This window comes from Hetaerina americana, unplaced genomic scaffold, assembly GCF_022747635.1.
Source record: "Hetaerina americana unplaced genomic scaffold, ioHetAmer1.1.p SCAF_7, whole genome shotgun sequence".
Lineage (NCBI taxonomy): Eukaryota > Metazoa > Arthropoda > Insecta > Odonata > Calopterygidae > Hetaerina > Hetaerina americana.
Genome location: NW_027287316.1, coordinates 24,143,386 through 24,166,559, shown reverse-complemented (window position 1 = coordinate 24,166,559; position 23,174 = coordinate 24,143,386). Strand labels below are relative to the sequence as shown.

General features: G+C 38.8%; 1 protein-coding gene across 2 annotated transcripts in view; it reads right to left on the bottom strand.

The window, feature by feature from the left end:
• LOC139696607 (uncharacterized) overlaps nucleotides 1-23,174 on the bottom strand; it is a 32,626-nt gene that overhangs the window by 8,059 nt on the left and 1,393 nt on the right. For both annotated transcript variants that reach the window (XM_071595413.1, XM_071595414.1), the window contains exons 2-4: nucleotides 15,334-15,449; nucleotides 4,250-4,375; nucleotides 1,339-1,678 (exon numbers count right to left, since the gene is read on the bottom strand). In XM_071595413.1, the coding sequence (XP_071451514.1) occupies nucleotides 1,339-1,678; nucleotides 4,250-4,375; nucleotides 15,334-15,373 (506 nt within the window). In that variant the 5' untranslated portion in view covers nucleotides 15,374-15,449. The remainder of the gene's footprint in view (nucleotides 1-1,338; nucleotides 1,679-4,249; nucleotides 4,376-15,333; nucleotides 15,450-23,174) is intronic.

Below are 23,174 nucleotides of genomic sequence, written 5' to 3'. Positions count from 1 at the left end.
GTGAAAAGCACCTCTTAAAAAATGAATTCAATTTCAACAAATTTTACATCACTTATTTCTCTAGTTACAAAATTAATCATGTTTGATATTACAATGGGACAGTTTCTGAGTGTAAAAATCATTCACCTAGACATTTGAATGTAGATTCCATGATACCCGGCCGAGTGCTTTAGCCAGAAAGCTACCAAGGTGTCTTCTTATACGCTGAAATTTTGCGGGCTTTTAAGAAACATGATGTGACAAAATATTGCACATACATGTCAAAGGCATTTGTAGTCATGCGCAAAGTACCACAGTTTGTGAGGTTAAAGCCACCTTTAAACACAATGGTGTTTTACCTTTTTGAAGTTGGCTTTAACCTTGTAGACTGTTGGGCTTTGTGCAGGACAACGAATGCCTATGGCATTTTATGTGCAATAATTTGTCACAACATTTAGTTCCTTTAAAGCCCCTAAAATTTAGGAGCATAAAAAGATGCCTTGGTAACTTAACTGTCTAAAGTACTCAGCAGGACATCAAGGAATCCAGGTTCGAATCCCGGTCAAGGCAAATTTTTTACTCTGATTTTTATACTCTGAAATTGTTTATTGTTATGCAAATTTAGCAGATGACTCCGTCAAAAGTTACTGTCAAGGCATCTCCCGCAGTTTCTTGGAATATTTTACATTGATGACAGCACCAATACAAGTTCTAGAGGGTGCTAAATACACAACCATGGGAAGAATAGGGAGGATAGAAGCAATAGAGAAGAAGTTCAGAAAACTAATATGGAAGAAGAGAAGAAACAAGGAACTGTGCCAACATGCAGATTGTATCACTAAGACAACACACAAGAGGAGACAAGTTCTATGAGCACTAGTGAAAGATGGATGAGAACAACCCCATGGCTAAAATCTTTGAGTACTTCAACAGACTGAAAGCCACTAATAGAGACCAAGGATAGGAAGAACTACAGGAAGACAGTGGACATCTTAAAAACTACCCCACATATTGGAACTCCTGACTGAAGAACAAAGAGACCAGCAATGCCACAAGAAAGGAGACGCTAGGTGAACAATTGGATTAAGAGTACTTGCAGGAGAGAAAGAGGGAATCTGGTCAATCAGTGATACCTGTGCATCTGATAGGAAGATCGGTCCATAGAAGCCAAAACTGGCATAAGAAGAAGATAGTGCCATAAATGCATAGGAGGAAGGCGTTCATATCTTATGATTCTTAGAAAAGGGGAAAGAAGTAAACAGAATCTTAACGTGGCCTAACATTAAAAAGACAGCCCATGATAATCATTAATTTAGATCAACTGCTATGTCCACAAACTAGAAGTTTTCAGAAACTCACTGATCTCCTTTCTCCCAGATGAAGAGCTTGGTTTCTCCACCAGGACATGTCTTGCCCTCGACTCCCTGAATAATGGCTTCTTCCTGCCGTGGACTGTTGAGGTCCCCATTACCTTTGACTGAGTCTCTAATTCCATTCAACAAAGCCTTTCTCCCTTCACTGCTGTGTCTGCTGCCATCATGTATCGAGTCCTCATTCAAGGACATCCGTGGTTCAAACTTATGCCCCCTGGCTGACAATCCCCAAAGGTCACATTCAGTGGAGAATCTGCGTCTAGTGCTCTTGTGGAGGTCTATTGCAAGCTCTGTTTCAGGCGACGTTGCTAAGTCGAGTTCTGAATCTGAAAAGTAATCAGGAGGAAAAAACATATTGAGTAAAAATTCAAACTCAAAATAACAGTCCAAGAAAAAAATGCTTCCTTTCTTGTTAAGCACATGGAGTACTGCCATGCAAAAAATTATCAAAGTGATGCAGAAACAGGATGTCAATAAAGTATCACTGGATTCTTCCTTTTTCCGTTGAAACCTTAAAGAGGTACAGATAAAATGCTTTTGCAATGGGTGTAACTAGTGAAGTACTTGGATGTCTTTCTTCCTTCCTATCATGGGTCACACACAAAAGAATAATAATAATAATATGCTACTCTGAGTGATACCAATTTTCTACATTATTAATGAAAGATATTGGAAATAAGTAATAGGAAACCAAAGGAGAATTATTATATGGCATTGCTGATTTTATGTTCAATATATGCAGTAATTATTTGGGATATACAAGGGAAATCCCAGAAGTACCTGACATAACCAAGAAAACACAAAAATTTTTTAAAAAATTTATTTATTTTTCAACCTACTCTCCTTTCAGCTCTATGCGTTTTTCCCAGCAATGTTCAATTAGTGTGATGCCCTTTTCAAAATAAGGACTGTCTTGCTCCTCAAAATAGCCATTAACTGCCGACATTACTTTTTTCAAGTTTGCAAACAGAAAATAAATGAGGTAGCAATTCAAACTTTAATTCATGAATTTTGGCCATTACAATGATGGATTTGTGAGCTGGTGCATTGTCTTGATGAAACAACGCTTTCTTCTTAACCAAATGTGGCTGCTTTTGCTTGATTTCTTCGCTCAAATGTTGCAAAAAGTTTGCATAGTACTCACCGTTGATAGTTTTTCCTTTTTTCAAGATAGTCAATGAAAATTATCCCACATGCATCCCAAAAATCCGAAACCTACAGATGAAACAGTCTTCGCCTTCTTTGGAGACGGATCTCCCTTTTGAATCCATTGTTTTGATTGTTCTTTTGTCTCAGGTGTGAAGTAATGGACCCATGTTTCATCCATGGTTATGAAGCAGCACAAAACTTCTGCTTTGTTGCTGTGAAACTTTGCTAAACACTCGAGTGAAACATCATCACAACACTGGTTTTGTTCGAGTGTGAGCAAATGCAGCACCCATCACGCACACGCATTCTCATGTCCAAATTTTCAGTTAATCTGTGATGTAGTGCACTTTTTGAAATGCCTACTATGTCTGCTAGCTAGTGCACTTTCAGCCAATGATCATCCAGTATCACTTTGTTGATTTCTTCACCATTTCTGGAGTCGTCACCTCATTTGGTTGAACAATGCGATGCTCATCTTTACAGTTCATACAGCCTCGTTTTAACTCTGCTACCCAATATTTTACTGTTGTAAATGAAGAAGCAGACTCACCCAGAGTAGAATCCAGTTTTTTGGTAGGGCTGAGGCCTTTCAAAAATAAAGTATTGTATCACACAACGATGACCAATTTTCTCCATTTTCACAAATTCACTGAAAACGTTCTCTATTGATGGCTACCAAACAAATACTAAACAACTTAGCGTCTTCAAACTTCAAAAATATGCTTAATGGATTGCATACTTTCTAATACAGGGATACTTTAGAAACAACTACCGCCATCTCTAGGACAGGTTGGGTACTTCTGTGCCTTCCCATGTATATAGGAGAAAGTTTAAAAAAAAAGTTCAAATGATATCTGCTACAAATTTGAACTATTTACAGATGCAAGTAGGTGTCACATGGTTATTAAAAAAAACTAGGACCATAATCTGCCCAAATGCCAAGAGAGCAAGTGAGACAAAGAATTTTCAAAAGGTGCAGAACAGACTTACTTATGCCATCATCGGAATTATTTGAGCTCTCCTTAACAATCACCATCTTCAGTCACACATAATAAAAAGATCACAAAAAAATTCCATTACTCATTCTCCCCTCACAGAGTTCTTGATGAAAAAACAAAACTAAGGCAAGTACACCTAGTAATGTGATCAAAAAATTGATTGAGATATCAGCCCTTTTATGAACACATCACCTCCACCAGCAATTCATAAGAAGGATTGGTGTCCCAAAGACTCCTGCCCATGCCCTTGTGGAGACTCAAATTATCATGGAGAAATTAAGAATTATCCTTCCCAAATGAGTGGGTAAGGTGAGACTTTCATGAAAACTTGACAAGAAGAAGATGAATGTTAAATTTTCATCTTGTGATGCACAATTAGTCTTCTAAAGGCTGTAATGGAAAGCAACAAAATGAAAAAACCTCAGGAGGGACAGGGATGAATTACAAGAAAAAGCTGATGGAAGATGCCATCACAGAATACTATGAAGGAATGAGGATATTAAAGGACAGGAATGCTTTGAGAGCTGCTATAAAACAATAACAGCAGACAGCCTATGATGATAGTGGAGCAATAAATTATGACAAAAATATCTGAACATAATTAATTTAACATCCCTAGGGAAAGCATGCTACATCTTTATAGAAATGGTACCCAAAAAATTAAACAGCTTGGGTGGAGCCGAGAGTGCCCAGATGTGTGCCTTGAAATCAAACCCAGGCCTTTCCAACTTTTTTGTAGCATCCTATTACCTGTCTCTGAGATATCTACCACGGTTGCTCTATGGTATCTAGCGGCCTGCGTTGTCACCGCCACATATGGGAGGGGTGCTCTGAAGCACAAGGGTGGTGACTGGTATTCCAACCGCACCTCCATACCTGTACAAAAGGAAAATTAATGATCACAAGTTCTCTTAATGAAGAAGTTAATGCACAGAGAAGTTCTCTTTCTAAAAGATATGAAATATCTTATACATTAGGAAAATAAAATTGAAAATTTTTAGCTCCTAGAAGATCCCATTAAATGAAAATGAGCAATCAGGGGAGAAACAGCAAACATTTTTGGGATGACTCGAAAGCTAAAGTGATCACGACATAGAATTTATGTAAATAGAATTAACTATTTGAACAAATTGATGCCTGAAATAAATAATTATGCATTCCATTGGAGTTCAAGATACAGAAAATGAATACTAAAATACATGCTTGAAATGTTTGACCATATTTGAACAGAGAAATTAGAGAGATGTAAGAGGACATGCAGAAAGGAAGTACAAATGTGTAAGACAAGAGAGAAATGAAACAATTACATAGAGGTAATACATGATCAATAAATATACAGCAAAGGAGGGTCAATGGGATAGCAGTAGCCACGTGGCATAAACATGGGGATTTAGAGACAGTTGCACCAGTAACCTCTTAAAGTTCGACCCCACATACATGGTTTATCTGTTAACTTTCCACCCTCAGCATGAAGATGGCAGCGCTCTACAAAAAGAGTTGAGAAATATCTCTGCACGTGCATTGAAAGGTACTCGCCAAAATAACAGAAATTTTGGATACTCAGTTTGTAATCGTTTGAATAAGTCATAATGTGGGTTTTTATGAAAATGGAAAAAATTGAGCATCAAGCTGTAACAAAATATTTGTTTTTGAAAGGCAATACACCGAATTAAAATCAAAGACAAGTTGAGTTCTGTGTATTGGGACTCTGCAGCATCATTTACGATGGTGGAATTTGAGGTAGCTGACTTTAAATGTGGCCATACTAGGCTGATGGTGAGCATTTGGGATGGTCAAAAACTTAGACAACCACCAATAACATCGAAAAAGTCCACCAATTGGTACTGGACAACTGTCACAATAAGGTTACAGAGATAGCAGAGGCTATGAGCATATCAAAAGAAAGCATTTGTCGTACACTGACCGAAGAATTGGGCATGCATAAGCCATCCACACGTTGGATGCCACAGTTGCTCAGTTTGGGCTAAAAATGCATTCGAGTGAACATTTCCCGGGCCCTGTTGGAGTAGTTTAAGCTAAGCAAGATAGACTTTTTGCATTGATTCTTAACCGTGGATGAAACTTGAATCCACCTCTACACTCCTGGACACTGGACTGCAAAACCTGGTCCGAAAGAGATGAAGATGGGTCCATCGACCCAGAAGGTGATGGCGACTTATTTTTGGAATAGTCACATAATCTTGTACATGAATTATCTTCAAAATGGTTAAGTAATAATGGTAGAGTGTTGCACCACATTACTTGACAAGCTGAAGGTAGAAATTGCAAAAATATGACTGCATTTGAAGAAGAAGAAAGTGCTTTTCCATCAGGACAACACCTGCTCACACTTGGGCAGTCGCCATGACTAAAATTCACAAATTGCCCTTTGAATTGTTTGACCACTCACATATAAACCATATCTAGCTCCCAATGACTTTATCCTGTTTCCCAACCTTAAAGTTTCGCTTGGAGGACAGAGATTTTCATCAAACAATGACGTTATTCCATAAGTAATTGCCTATTTTGCAAAGAAAGACATCATCTACTGTTTGGAGTACACCAAGAAAAAAATCATATGAAACATGGTTATACCAGTTAAATTACAGTGTTCACAAACAAATTTAGGAGCTGCAATACCCATTCGCAATTTGAAATTTCCTGGTGGCAGGTATAGATGCGGATCAAAATGTAGGTACTGCTTATGAAACATGAAATTAAATCAAAGAGGATTAAAATGGAAAGGAGGTTTGAAACATGAAAAGCAGTAGAGTAACTTTAACAAAAACTTAAGGGATACCAGAAATCATTTTGTAAAATTTCAAGTAAGGATGGAGGAATGCATAGCCTGAGGTTGAAGACAATAATAGAAGGCAGAATTCAGGTTAAGGGAGGGAATTTATAGGTATTGGTACAGCAAGATAGGAGGTAGAAAGTATGTGGTGCTAAACAATGACTTATTATAACCAAGCTATACGATACATATTTATATCAAGAAGTATTTTTTAATTTTTGCTTCCATAAAAATAATGTTGTGCTTTTATGATCCACCAAAATTATATCTATTTGATAATCGGAATGGGGTAATGCACTACAATACACATTCTAAATATGTGCATCAGAGTTTTAGGCCTAAATAAAAGAAAACAAAATATAAAAAGTATTCTTTATACTTTAAAGTAGAAAATATTTTAAGAAAGAGAGAGGCAAGGGTTCTTCATTCTAATTTGTAGTTTTGTGTATTTTACAGACACTAAGGTTTCATGTGATTAGGAATTCTATGCTCTGCATTACATGTTCTTCCCATTTTGCTTTATTGAGCACAAGCTCTCCTCTTGTGCGTGTATTCCAATAGCTATCTGTTCTTTCCTTGAGTGTGTATTTAAATAGTTATCTGCTTTCATACACCCTTTTATTAGCAGGATGAATCTAATTTCTGATATTTCCAACTGCTTTAGGTCCTTTTGTATTGTCATAAATAACCATACATGTTTAATCCATTTAACCATTAGTCTTCGAAAAACTATGAATGGTTTTTCGAAGACTAATGCCCCAGTAATATAGGTTTGCATGGATGAGTTGACTTTGCGGTTCAGTTTTCTTTTACAGGTGGTGACCTAACACCCCCCACCACACACCCTTGCAGCAGCTTGCAGGGTATTATGTATATGTAAATGTAATAATACTCTGTATTGCTTCATTGCCCTTATTTGAACAAAGAAATGACCTTGGCTACACTCTATTCATCTGATAGGTATTTTGTATCTTGCCAAGCATATCCTATATAGATGTAACGTTCTATTTACTAATGCTTTACCCCCATTATTTATCTGTTCAGAATTTATTCCATCTATAGCAGCGCCTTTAGTCATCTTTGTTTTATTTAGATGATGTCTCAATTCCTTCAGCTCAATGGGATCTACTCCAATAGCTTCCTCTGAAGCAGTGACATTATCACATTTTTGTAATGCTTCAGGATCCAACTATATCCTCTCATAATGCTTTGTACAGTTCTCTTTTAGTACAATATTTAATCAGGTTGCATCTTCTTATTTCATCAGTTTGTATCCTATTTCCTGTCTAACATGTAAACCATCTTCAATTCTGTTTATAAATGAGGCTTATGTGCCCACTTTATTGTTTGAGTCTTACCACAGAGTATTATAGATGTTTGAACTTTTGCTAACAAATGATACATGTGGCATTTGTTTTATGAACTGTGAATCTTGTGAGTCATTGGATCATATTAAATGTGTATCATGTGAAACTGAAGGGGATTGGGATGGTGCGGTGGCTAACATACTAGCTTCCCACCCAGTGGGCCCGGGTTTGAATCCCAGAGGTGGCTGACAGTTTTCAGTAGTATCCCAATCCCTACTTAATGTGCTTAGTGCAGGGTACTTTGAGTGCCTACGCCTTCTGTTGGATGGGTTATTAAGCAAAGGACCCCTTGACGCCTTTCGTTAAGAGTAGGCTAATGCTGATGCTATATTTCTCTCTTCCCTTCATCCTTTCCTGTCCATCCCTAATGGCACAAATGACCTCAGCTGTCAGTCACCTCCCCTAAAATCTACAAAAAAAATTCCTGAACTGAAAATTCATACATTTTCTACACCAAGGGTATTGGCTGCACGTTTCTCCTAAATCCAAAGATACAACTACAAAAGATCATCTCCTACTTTGTCATTTCCATTTTTATGCTAGAAGTTTTGCCAAAATTACATTTTATCACTCAATCTTAAAATTGTGGATATAAATTGGCATGCATGATCAATTTAAACTTGTCTACAACAATAACCCAGGGGATCGAGATGGTGCGGTGGCTAACGTACAGGCTTCCCACCCTGAGGGCGCGGGTTCAAATCCCGGCGGTGTTGAATATTTTTCAGAGGTATCTCGATCCCTACTTGAGGTGCTTTGTGGAGGGCACTTTGAGTAAGTACGCCGTCCGTCGGATGGGACGTTAAACTGCGGACCCCTTGGCGCCTTTCGTAAAGAGTAGGCTAATGCCGACGCCGGGTTTCTCTCCACCCTTCATCCTTTCCTGTCCATCCCCTATGGCGCAAATGACCTTAGCTGTCGGTCGCCTCCCCTCAAAACTACTACTACTAACAATAACCCATTCGATATTGAGACTAACATTATCAATTTAAGCTTAAGTTGAAAATACAGTGTAATTGATGTGTCATAAGCATTTACCAATGGGATGATATTACAATTATATAATGCACATTACACTTCACTTTCTCTGAAAAAACGGCATCACCAACAAGCTTAATCACATCAAATGGTGCATCCTTACACACATTCATATTGATTCAGCATTCACTTTGGCTCGTTAATTCACCTCAAATTGTCAAGGTATAAAAAATAAAGGATCAGATGCAGATAACATCTTTAAAAGTAAAAAGGCAGACATAGTCATCAGTACTGAAAGTGGCTCACAGAAGACAGAATAAACAGGGAGATTTTGCAACACGGAATATTCATCTACAGAAAAGGAAGACCTAATAGACTATATGGAGGAGTTATTATTAATTGCATTCTGTGTAGTTATCATTATGAATTCAGCGACAACACTAGAGAAAGCGTTTGGTGCAATGTGAAGGATATTATAAATACACTAGCTTATTAATACCTGTATGTTCATTCTACAGACCACTTGATTCTAACATACATGCTCTCTCAAAGCTCACACTAGTTAACATTAACCTTGGCATTTTTTACTAATATCCTAGAGATTATGACAAACGAGGGCATTCCTGGGGGAATATACATGCATATATGGGTAGAACTTTTAGAAAAAAACAGGATACCCAGAGTTTTCTGGCAGCACACAGATAATTAAGTAAAATGGTGGTAAATTATATAGTTAAATGCAGCCATCAGGGTAAAAACATAAGAGAGAATGACACTATAACAGACTGAATCAAGTACTCTTTTTCCCTTGTACAATATGCTAGAATCATAACAAAATTGAACCTGAGAGCCTGAACATATTTGCTTAGAGTCGGACATTTAACGAACAGCACACAAACCAATTACTGCATGATGTGTGTTTGCCCTTGATTTTTTATGAGCTCATATATAGTCAATTTTATGTATGAACTAATATTTCTGCATGCATTGCTGCTGCTTTATCACCCCCCGCCACACACCCTGCTGGCAACATGCGGGGAATTTTGTATAAGTACATGTAGTCAATATCAAAAATTCTTTTCAGCAAAGTTTGAACAAAGAACCAAAATGGTTTTAATGAAGACATTCAAGAAGTAGCAAATAATCTTATTTGCTACTTCTTAAACTATTCGTCTTCGCTCCTTTAGGTGCTCTCTACATAGTGGGAGGGGCGTAGAAATCTCTCCGGAAGTCTCACGATCCATTACAGTTAGTGAGTTTCTCAGAGCAAATTTTAACCGACCCCGTACAAACTATCGCCAGCGTACATTTCAGCTGAGTCATGGTTACCTCAGCCCCCTTTGATTTGACTCATGAATAGTGATGTCAGATTCGGGGTGGATGAGATCGCTGATTCTCCGAATCGCCCTATAACTTCAGAGGCCAACGTGAAATCTGACGGGAAAGAAGACAAAGGATTCGCATTGTTAACTCAGGCTATAAATAAAAGCTGGAATACTTCTTGAAGTGACTTTATAAAATCATAGAAATGAGTTTGAAAAACGCACGCATGATCTGTGACTCAGCCGTAAATAAATGTTACCGATGTAGAAGATGAAGAAAATGTGAAGCTTCAAGTCGAACGGAATTTTTTTAAGCTTTCTATAAAAATTCATGGACGCATTATTCCAAAGGGTCGCAATTTCCTCCGAATTTTTGCATCACTACCTGATTTGCCTAACCAATTCACAACGAACAGATCAACGTTAAACGAAAGTGCATCACAAATTCTTAAGTCGAGTAGAATATCTGTCCTCCCCTCCAAAGAAGTGGTACGCGGAAAAATTACCACGCACGTTCATTCGAATGCGAGCGCAATATAATCAAGAAAAAATATTATCTTAGCCAATAAAATCGTCGCCGGTGGGTAATTTGAAAAAGTAATCAATAAAAATGAGACTTCCAATATCATTTATTTATAATACTTCAAGACACACACAAAATGTTTAAAAAATTGCGATGAAATCAACTGATATTATGTTAAACAAGCGCGATTTAACTTAACGTGCAACCGAGAATGCCTACGAAAAACATTTACTTTTTATCCAAAAATCAAATCCTGTATTCCCATAACAATAAGTAAACGAAAAATAAAATAGAATATGCATGCACCGCCGGGAGCAATCATATTAAAATGGGGTAATAAATGGCACCTACATAGTACGTACAATAAATACGCGAACTGGTGCAATCTGGCGGCCATAACGCGGACTATAACCCCGCCCAATAGCGGCGCTAGTTGCCTGAGAGCCAATGAGCCGTCTGTGCTTGGCGGATCGTCGAACTGTGCGTATGGTGCCAGTTAAATTAGTTTCTGTTGTCCTTGTTTTTACTGTTAGTTGATAAATGGTAAATGACGAAATCACGGAGCAACGAATCAACATCAAGTTTTTAGGGAAGTGCGGTAAAAGTTTTCAAGAAATAACTGAAATGTTGACAGCTGTTTACAGTGATAATCCTCTGAAGAAAACGTCCGTTTTCAAGTGGATTAAGATTAAAGATGACCGACAAGACGCCACGGATGATGCAAAGCCGAGACGACTTCCAACCGCCTGTGTTGACGACAACAATGATCGTGTGCAGTCCCTTGTCCTTACCGTAAATGCTGAGTTCTACCTTACAGTTCTCAAGCGTTAGAGAGATCGCGAGCGACCAAATTTGACTCAAGGCGATGGACGGATCCTTCACCATGACAATGCACCTGCACATTCAGCATTGATTGTTCGCCAGTTTCTGGAAAAACATTCAATCACCATTCTCGATCATCCTCCTAATTCGCCAGATCTCGCCCCTGCAACTTTTTCCTAATCCCAAAATACAAAAATGCGATGAGGGGACATCACTGGGAATGTGTGGGCACAATAAACGACGAGAAAACTAAAAATCCTCACTACGGAGGACTACCAAGGGTGCTTTAAACAGTGGAAAAGAAGATGGATTAAGTGCATAGCAACGAATGGAGATTACTTTAAAGGGGAAAAAATCGACGCGGACTAAATTTTGCAAAATAAAATTTTTATGGTCTCAGTTCGCTTATTTATTGGACAGACCTCGCATAAAACATTTCCTTGAAGAACAATTATTGCATTAACAGCCATAAAAGGCGAGACATATCCATACAACTGGAAACTTTTCTGGGCAACACCTGTTATTGGTATTTCAACGGTAAATGTAGGTTTAGGATGGACGACGACTATAAAAAGATATACACGCATTTCTTAACCCCTCCTAACGAAACACAACCTCACACCCGACATAACAATGAGCCCCTCTTCAATTCCGTTTATTACCTTCCTCCCTTCATTCCGTCCAACATTTCTATCTCCTGCCCCCTCCTCGTTTGCCTAAGATTCTCCTCTCTATCACAGTCTTCAATGAAGCATCGCCAATTAGACGCTCTGCGCCCACCTTTCCTGCCTCTTTTGAATTGCTCTCATTAATCTCCTCTACTCCCGCACCCTGCCTGACACTTCCTTGCTTGTTTTCCTTTCTGCCCACCTGACCTATTCTAGCCTTCTCCACAACCACGCTTCAAAAGCCTCAAGTATACGCTAATCTTCTTGCTTCAAACGACCGTGATTCCGTGCCGTACATCCTGATTGTTTCTATGCTCTTCTCAATTAGTACCTCATAACTGCAGTGGCATCACGCGTGCTCATCCCCTTTCTGAACACAAACGCATATTCGCATTATTAATCATTTCTTGATATCGTGTTATAGCGATTTAATATTTAGCGTCAGTATTTTCAGTACCCTGGAAGCCACAGCTAGGGTGAGTGGGAGGGGATGAATCAGACTAATCTTGGCCCGAATACCTTCCCCACTAGCGAAGTCGGACAACGTTATTCTAATCCCTTATCGTTCGTGGGAAAAATCACGTCTTGAATCTATTTCGCACTTAATCTCTCCAATTTCATCGATATTATCTCGCCGACTGTAGTACATTGGCAACATTATTAGCATAGAAATCTTTCCAATTTATGCAAGAGATGTAAACAGTAATTTAACCCTCACTCCGCGAGTGATTCCCAGCCCAGCTTTAATAGTTTTGATTCGCTGCTCAGTTTATCATAACAGCATTTTACAAATCCGGTTCCTCTAATCTGCACACGATCCAATTCGGCAAACAATCCAACATCATGAATATCCCATATAGTAATAGCAGCACGTTCTAGATGAGGCCTAACTAGCGAAAGATAATAGTTGCCCTCTTCTATATCATTATATTGATTATATTGTTCTTCAACAAATTCTTTCCAATTCTCTTGAATATTTCCTGATTCAATTCATAATCTTCATGACTTAAATTTAAGGGTTTTCCACAACAGATTTCCCCTTCTTACTTCCTGATAGTGGTTTCACCTTCCTGGAAAGTGCACCATTTTTTTATTGTCCTTTTTCCTATATACGTACTGTTTCTATAATTTCGTTTGAGGCTTTCATTGTTCCTATTTTGATAAATTCTTATTTTTTTCTTTTTTACCCATCTCCCTTCCCTCATACTTTTCACTACTCCTTTTTTATCGTTGAAGTTTCCAGGTTCTATTTCCACAACTATCTTCCCTGTTTTATCCTCTTGAATCTGACTCTTAAGGTACTAAAAACTAGTACTAAATTATAATCTAAGCCCACATCCGCTCCCGGGAAACTGCGAATTGATTACGTGCTTCCTTAATTTGTGCTTAACCATAATATAGTCTAACTGATATTTTTCTGAACCCCTGGGCATTTTCCATGTACACCTTCAGTAAATGCGTTGTCTCAACCACGTGTTCGCCATGGTTAAGCCACACCTAGTGCTTTCTTCCCGTGGTCATTTCTTGTCGTCATTCCCTTCTCCACTACCATGTTTAACATCGCCTACGATTGGTTGGTGGCATGTACGAGTTATGTTAAAAAATTTTCCGAACTTATCAATAAAAAAAATATTTCACAAACAAACTATTGCCCAGGGTCTCCTTCCAAGGAGTCTCCTCCCCATAGTATCCCAACGGTATTTCCACTTTTTGAAAGAGATCTGGAACGTTTCAGCCGGAATAGTCATAAGCTCCTCCGTCGAATTTTTCTATATCTCTGGAATGTTGGCAAATCTTTTACCTTTTAGCGGGGTTTTTAGTTTGTGGAACAGGAAAAAGTCACTTGTGGCCAGGTCTGGTGAGTAGGGAGAATGGGGAAGCATAGCGGTCTTGTTTTTGGCTAAAAATTCACGAGCTCTGAGAGATGAATGAACCGGCGCGTTGTGGTGAAAAAACCACTCGTCCCTCCTCCGAAGCTCGGGCCGTTTTCGCCTGATTCTCTCTCTTAGGCGTTTCATAATTCCCAAGCAGTACTCTGTGTTGACTGACTGGTCTTAAGGTAGATATTCGTGATGCACAACCCCCTTCTATGACATAAAAAAAACCAGATGGCCTGAACCAAGATCGTTTTAGTTGGTTTAGCTTTTACATTTACTAATAATTTTCAATTAATTGCTTGCTCTATGTTTACTATGCTTCTTCCTCTCTTTTAGTTCAATACTATTTCCAAACTTTGCTGACTATCTTCAACTCAGCAGTATTAAACTCTACAAATCTATCGCTTCAGTAATCCCCACTACTCTTCCACCACACCACGCACGGCCTTGAAATATCTATAATAGTAGCATCGTTGATAAGATTACACATACTTATCAGTTTTATCATTATAAAATGAATAACTAAAGCAGTAGAGAGAGACTTATCGATAGGAGTCAAAACAGAAGATCCGAGTAAATTTTCTGAACGTTGTAATTCCATCTTAATGCATCTTAATGCACGTCTTTTGAGCAAATGTTACCTTCGGAACCTTTCAAGTTTCATAATATGTCTTAATTACTATTCCCATTGTCGTACAGTGCGTGTATTCAACATGTGCGAATTCTGGAAACATGGGTTATTATTAGCAGAGGACCCAGATTAGTCAAATTAAAGTCAATGGGAAGCCGTCCCTTGACACATGAAATGCGGTATGGCAAAGATTTTGTAGTTTTGAAGTGTGACAATGATCTTGTAACTAGTTTTTGCAGGGAGGAAAATGGAATGGCGTGTTATTATCCTATACGTTTTTAGGTCATTGATATTTTATTTGCAACTAAAAACTTCCGTCATAGACGCTATCAACGTCCTATTCCACCATCCAACGTTGATCTTAATTTCGTCGGAGTGAACACCTTGGAAAATACGGAACGGAAATCACGAGGAGAAGAAAACCCTAAATGAACATAAGGCTTTTAATTTAAAAATTATCCCACTCGGCAAGTGATAACTTCCCCCATTTTCTGTGTGTGACCACGTCAAAAGTAAATGATAGAAATTGATATTCATGTTTTCTGGTAGCAGAGCAAGCGTTTTGAACGGTGTGATGAAAAGTAGATATTACATGAGGCAAAAATATAGCTCGTCGTAATGCAGGCTTCTCATGTGTTAGGAGCTTAGAAGTAAATGCAGCAGTGTAGAAAACCTAATTGACAATGAAACTTTCAATTCATCCGAGTCCATTAAAAACCTACCCCTGACAGTTGTAGAATACTGTGTGTTGTAAAAACAAGGCTACACTCTCTCACGAGTCTATTACTACAGCTCATGTGGCCCCCGTCTAACAGTAGTACAATGGAATTTCTTAAAAAAGTAAGTACTCACATGGCTCCTCCTTGACCTGGACGGCAACAGGTTCGTCCATCGCTGCGGGACGGCTGGTGTTCTGAATCGGAATCCGTAGCAGACGACAGCAATTTCACTCGTGGAGAGCGAAATATCTGCGGGGGAGGAGGAGATGGGAAACGAGATAAGCAGCTATCTGAAGCCCTCAAAACTCTGGGATTGATTCTTCCGAGAGCTTTTCCAAACAAACCCGATTGCCAACGGCTAAACTGGGAGGACCAGTTATGGCGAGGGTGGGAGGACACCGGCCGGCTATGGAGTGGAAGTGGGGATTGTGCGGAAGGGGGCGGAACAGTTTCCGCTCTGACCCTCCCGCACCCGCGTCGTGGACTCTTGAACTCTCCCTCCAAAAGTCTTGAGAAGAACCCTTCCGCTTCGTTGGGTCTTTCAGAAAAGGTCCGCATCTTGAAAGAGTCCTTTCATATGCACCGCGGTCGGAAATTCTCGGTAGGGAGTCCCGGAACCCCTCCAGAGTGACACACCAACATATCGTGTTTATATTTTCCTTGTAGAGACAATAAGAGAAGTAGCCTGGCCAATACTCACTGCCACCCTCGTCTACGTCATACGAACGCATCCATACCCATTTCATGGTTTTAGAGAACCTGAATTGACTTGTGATACATGTATTGATAAAACAAGGAATTGCCAAGGAGACTGAGTTCCTTCAATCCAAAAATAAGTTTTTCCCTATGCTCTTCGGGGCTTCGACTACGAATTCCCTTAATGATTGATTGAATTCCTTCTCTTAAATAAAATTCTATAAATGTAATAGAAAGCGGTATCTCGATTTGCGATTTATCGACTAGTTAATACCGGATGACGGATTATCTTTCCCAGATAATTTCATGCCTGTGTCACTGAGACTTAAGCTTCAAATACCACGACTAGAATAAATATGAGAGATTCAATAGCATTTGAAATGCAACTACTCACAATCATCTTCAAATATTTTACACAAAATGTGCACCGTTCCGTGGGAAAGTAATCACCGCACAATTAGAAAATAAAAATAAAAAACCCTTTACGACTAAAGGAAATATTATTAAATATAGTCAGTCTTAGAAAAGGCCGTAAGAAGTTCAGTGTATGCTTCCCACTGTACAAGAAGATAGTAAAAATTGTATGATGTTAGGAGCGTAATATTCCGTCGCTTTAGGACATTTTTGGAAATAAATTTCTTTCGACTACCACATCACCCTGCTTGAGATATTCTGTAATGGGCGGTCGCTAGTTAATATAAAAACAGCTTAGATTTAAAATGTACGACATTTGCGGATAAAAATATCATTTTCGCTGAAATTTATTACAATTTATTTATTTTTTTCGATCCACTTTCTTTGACAATTCATGCATCAAAATACCAAATGCATCAAAATTAAATGTAATCTGAGCAAGGCGAATGTTGATGTGGTCAATTTGTGTGTGGGTTTACTGTGTCAGGGTCCCGAATGTCTTTGAGGCCAGCAGTTACTACTACAAAGTAAACTACGATACAAGGGATATATGGGGATGTCACAGGAAAATTGAAAAACGGAATAATAAAAATTCAAGAGAACATGGAAAACTTCAAAATAAATTAATTATTTTATGAAATTAGCTGGAAATGGAACTCTTACAGTAGTTTCGAAGCTCGCAGAGAAGCATTCCAAAGACCCAAGACAGGAAACTTGAGGGTTTCCAGGACTTTGTTTACTCACTACGGTGCGCGCAGATTATGCAGCGCCCGCTTTTTTTTACAGGGGTCACTGGATTGAGCGAATTATAGAAGAGGACCAGGAACAAGGACTAACGATTGAGAAATATGCTCTCGGAAATGATGATTTTATATTCAAATCCCATTCCTGAATTTATTGTAATTTATGCAACACACTGGCTAAAATACACCTCTCCTCAGACGGCGTTATAACATAGGTTCCACCTATCCTTCGCCTACTCCTCTATGTTCTACCTACGAGTACTTATGGCCTCATCATTCATAGGTATGAAGGATGAGGCCACCGTTACATGAAACATATGGACGACTACAAATTCCGGAGCCAAATAACAGCTTCGCTTGGGAAATTTTTCCTGCAAGGATTTATTTTTATCTTGGATAAATATTGTATGATTAGAGGATATACGAGGGTGGTTCAATAAGTACCCGAGTTAGAAATGAAGAAACCATTTTTTCAACAACATTTTTTTTATTTTTCAACACATTCCCCTTTTAGAAAGATACACTACTCCCAACGTTCCGGCCATTTATTTAACCCCTCCAAAAAATAGGATTTGTCGAACTCTCCAAAATACGCCCGTCTCGGCGATAACTTCCTCGTTTGAGCTAACTTTTTTCCCGCGAGCCATCTCTTCATGTTAGGGAATAAAAAGTCGCAGGGAGCCAGATCGGGTGAATATGGGGCAGCGGCAGCAATTCATAACGTAGTTCATGCAGTTTGGCGGCGACAACTCCGGATGAATGTGCTGGAGCTTGTTGTCCACCGTGAGCAATCGCGGCACCCATCGGGCCGACATTTTTTTCATCGCCAACTTATCATGTAAAATATTAATTGCCGTTCCGGTCGACACACCCACAGCCTCTGCTACTTCGCGCACTTTCATTCGTCGATCAGCGAGAATCATGGCGTGGACTTTTTGAATGATTTCCTCGGTAACCACGTCTTCCGGGCGTCCTGGTCGCTCCTTATCAAAAACAGATGTTCGCCCACATTTAAATTCGTTGAACCAATATCTGTGTTCATATATGACGAAGTGTCCCCATAAACAGATCCAACTTTGCTTTTATTTCCTCTCATTTCTTCCCACCCGAACACAAAAAGCGAATTACCGAACGATACTGCTCTTTTTCCGTCTTACCGAAAATCACGAAACACGTCTTACTCGAATGGCTGCCGAATCCAAACTAACCTTTAAATCAGTCTGAAATTTGTTTCACCATCGTTTTATAGATGGCAGCACACAATGATATCGTAAACTTTCCTCAGGAACGCCCTTTGTCATCAAACCCGGGTACATTTTGAACCGCTCTCTTATTGTAAAAATGGTAATTATTTATGATTTGAGCCATGTGCACTGATAAAGATATGTAACAGTATTCACTTATAACACCTATATGCAAATGGTTTTGATATTACCAACAAAACTTTTCTTCTTCTCCTGCTTAAGACCAGCCATTTGTTGATCAACCTCCAATCGCAAGCACCCTGCTCGATAGGGTTTAACTCAATCCCCTTTCGCTCTAATGAAATGGAACCACGTTATATCATTGCGTCAGGCGTCTGTTGAAGATATTTTTTTTAAAGGTACAAGAGTTTGTAAATAAACTAAATGTAATGGCACAGACAGATCAGTGGTGGCACTGTGCACCATACTCTTGGATGTGTAGTTTTGAGGTTGTGGTGGGAGTTGGGGGTTCCTTATGATTATCACAATGATAACGTAAACTTTCCTCAGGAACGCCCTTTGTCGTCAAACACGGGTACTTATTGAACCGCCCTTGTATCTAATCTCAACTTCCCAATGCTCATTTATTGAGTATATCTTACGTACGAGAGTACTTATTGCGTCTTAACAATACAACCGTGCTTCCGGAGGAATAGAAATAGGGTTTATCACCATTATCTAGGTCTCGGTCTTGAACAATTTTGTTGAGGTAAAGTTTGAACTTATGACTCGACATCCAACTACATAACTAGGAGTTGTTCATACCGGTAGACCTGAACATGATCGATAAATACGGACATAGGACGGGTGGATTCATCCATTTATTTTTTTAATGGTCCTGTGAAAAAGTAGTCAGAGATGGGAGTTCGCTCGAATGCAGTAGAAGTCACTTCAGTTGTTCCACAGGGAAGTGCTATCGGACATCATTTATTCTTTCTTAACGTCAACGACATAAATGCCGTAGTAACTAGTAAGAAACGTACATTTACAGACGATGTAGTGGTTTACAGAGATATCCGTATCCGGAGGATGAAGGTGCTTTGGCAGATGACCTAAATGCTATAAGTACAATGCTGGTGCGGCACATGGCAATTGGAATTAAACTGAAAAAAATGCGTAGAGACGAATTTTTGGAAAAAGAGCAATTCCCTCCCGAAGGCCTAATGTATCGGAAATAGGAAGTGTAAACTGGATTAAATACTTAGGTGTTACCCTCACTCACGACTTCTCCTGGGTGAAACATACAATGTATTGAGAATATGTGGATAAGTTAACAAAAAATTAGGATTTATTAGAAAAGTGCTGGGGCAATGTGATGACAAGGTCATATTTCGCTAGTTAGGCCTCAATTAGAATATGCTGACTGTACGGTTTATGGGATCCTCACGATGTTGGATTGATTGCCGAATTGGATCACGTGCAGCGTAGGGGTGCTGGATTTGTAAAACGTTGCTGTGATAAACTTAGTAGCGTATCTAAAATATTTGAGCAGCTAGGCTGGTAATCACTTCCGGAGCGAAGGTCAAATTACAGATTAAATCTCTTGCATAAATTGGAAGCATGTCTCTTTAGCGATGATGTTGGAAATATATTATTACCCCGATCTTACTACGGTAGGAATGATTATGCCAATCAAATTAGAGAGATTAAGTGCAGAACAGATAAATTTGAGAGTTTATTTTTTCCACGAACGATAAGTGATCAGAGTAACATTGTCCGACTGCGGCAGGGGTATATATATTCGGGTGAGGAGTAGTGTGGTGTGTAATCACCCTCTGCCCCACACCCTAGTGGTGGCTCGCAGGGTACTAAATAAAACAAAAAATAAATCTAAAACGTTTCACATATTTTGAATCAATTGTTAGATTATGTGGAATAGTATCTACCATTTACCAGGAATGGGTGGGTGGAAGAATGAGCATTGCATACACTAGTATTAGACAAGTGTGAAGGATGCTGGTCTACTTGTTATAAGAATTAATGACAGCTGAACAACCAATCACATATGTGAGTGAAGAGTTGATGTCTTAAGAGGGAGGCGTAGACCGAGGAAGTCATGATCAAATTTGAAGGCGATTAAGGAAGTAATATAAGGGAGTACGCTGTTTTCTGACATTATGTCAAACAGGATTTTTGCGACTTTGGAGTAAGTTGACTTTAGGCCGCTCCATTTCGTAGCTTCCTCCGAAATGGAACGGCATGAAGGATTTGTGTTTGAATTTTCTTTCCGTGGAATTTCAGTGAAGCGCCTTAGTTGGGGATATTACTCAATTGTAAAATTGAGGATGATACTACTTTTTCCAAAAACTGTAAGCACCTACTGGTGGAACTAAAAGCATCCACTTTCTGTAGTAATACTCTCGTATTTTCTCGTAATGTGTTGCCTCATGTCTTTTCTTTGGGAGATCACTACTGATATCAATTTATCACAGAATATTAAGTCAATTTGAGAAAACTGGTTTCACGTAGCCACATATTACGTAAATTTGCTACAATTTATTAATATATGCGAGACCCTTCAATACACGAAAGAGAGTCGCGTCGCTCTTTTCCAAGTCATTACGGTTAACTACGTAGACACCAGTGTTTACATATTTTGAATAGGTTAACAGGGTGAAATTTATGTTGTATATTAAAAAATAAAATGAAATTTAGTCAGAAAGTGCATTTATTACATTTTCTATAATTTATTTGATTTCCTCAGTTGGTTCACTTTTAGTAACGAATAAAATTTGTCTACAAAAGTGTACTCAAGCGAAAGGTTACAATTTTAAGCCCAGTGAGGAAACGTTAACAATTATGCTTTTTACAAGTCATTCATAGTGGGCTATTATTGTTTACTATTATCGGCAGTCCAATGAGAGGACGAAAGGATTGAAATAACCCTGAAATCTATCTTACAATGTATTTCTTAAAAGAATTTAGCACTTCAAAAACATCTTAATATATTTCCATATTGAACGATTTTGTACTTTTCCACAGAATGTACCGAGTGGAGCAGAATGGACGACCTAGTTTAAAAAAATCACTGAAGAGCGCGCAGGGGAATTATGGGAGTGGAAGTAGTGGCGTTAGCTGGGGGAAACAACGCCATTTTCTGTAGTTACCATACAGTGGTCTGTGGAGCATCGAGACTATCGTATAAACCTTCTTTAAGAACAATGATATAGTGTGGTGGCGACGCAGAGGGCGCTGTGGTCCAGCGATGAAGCGCATTTTCACCTCCCCGGCTCAGTATATAAGCAAAATTTTCGTTACTGGGCGACTGACAATCCTCGAGAACTTCACCCAAGACCTCTTCATAGCCTCAAAGTGACAGTTTGGTGCGCTGTATCCTCCATAGACATTATTGGCCTTACTTTTTTGAATCTCGAGGTTCAACTGTTACTAGAGACCCTGAGCGCTAATGTGAGATGCTGGAAAAATTTTCACTACCCAAAATGGAAGAGTGTGTTGAAGAATATGACACAGAAGCCTTTCGGTTTCAATAGGATGGTGCCACGGCTAATACCGCCCGCCTTTCACGCCAAATCCTGCAAGAACAATTTCCCGGCCGCCTGATCTTACGAGTAATGTTCCATGCCCCCCTCACACCCCGGATTTGATCTATGTGATTTTTTTCTTTGGGGATATCTCAAAGCTGAGGCTTACAAAGTTCGACCAAGGGCCTTGGAAGCTTTTAAGGAGGCAATTACAGATGTCATCGCTGGAATAACGAAGATACCAGATCTCGTATGCTGAGAAGAGTTTTCGAACGACTCAACATGTGCACCGCTCACCAATGTTGTCACCTGGATGAAATAATTTTAAAAACCTTATAAAAATAAAATACGTAGTTTTCAGAAATAAAAATTTTGTTCATTTTCTCGTTTGGTTTTTTTACAACTCACCCGTAAAATCAGGGAGTCCATTCTGTCCCACCCTATATTTTGAGGTACAACGCGTGTCATCGAGTACTTGCTAGGGGGGGCGAGAGTTGTAAGTGAAATCATTTTGATTAACTACAATCTTAATGAGGACGATCAGTCCCCCTAACCAAATAACTTCCACCGCCACCTTCAACATCCCACCTCCAGCGTATACGAGTGCTGATTGTAAATTAAATTTGTACTTGATGATGTCGCAAGTCGGTGAAATGCGTTGTACCTTAAACAAATGATTCTGGGGAAAAGTACAAAATCTTTACACATGGATACTAAATACTTCAACCAAGTGAAGCCTGAAACCCTAGTGTGTGTGTATGCATGTATGCATAAAAAATGTGTGAGTGTATGTGCATATATATATATATATATATATACATATATATATATATATATATATATATATATATATATATATATATATACTATATATATATATATAAAATATGCACCTTCCTAAATATTGGCCAAAGTGAGTTCCTTTCCGTCACTTATCGAACAACTTCTACTCATAACGGTCTCCAATCCCATGCCCGATCTCCTCCATCCATGACTACTGCTTTCTTTTAATTTCCAGCAAATTCCTAATGAATAACATTTTTTCGTCTTCCTCGTCCATTTTATCTTTTCCATCATTCACCATGCTCAAATTTGAAAACTCTCATACTGCTTTCATCCTCCTTTCTAGAAGACCGCAAAACGCCATCCTTGAAGTCTTCACTCACTTTTCTTCACCAACCTATTTATTCTAGTCTTTGTTATTAACCCCCTCCTAATACGACTGTTTTGCTTGAGAACATAATTTTTCTCTAACTTACACCAAACTCCCACTGATAGAATAACTTCGTTTTTCATCATTCACTCACACCAACTTATTTTCTCAATCCTTCTTCAAGGCCTCTAATCTAAATTTAGTAGGTATCTCTATAATCTGTATACAGTCAATGGATTTTA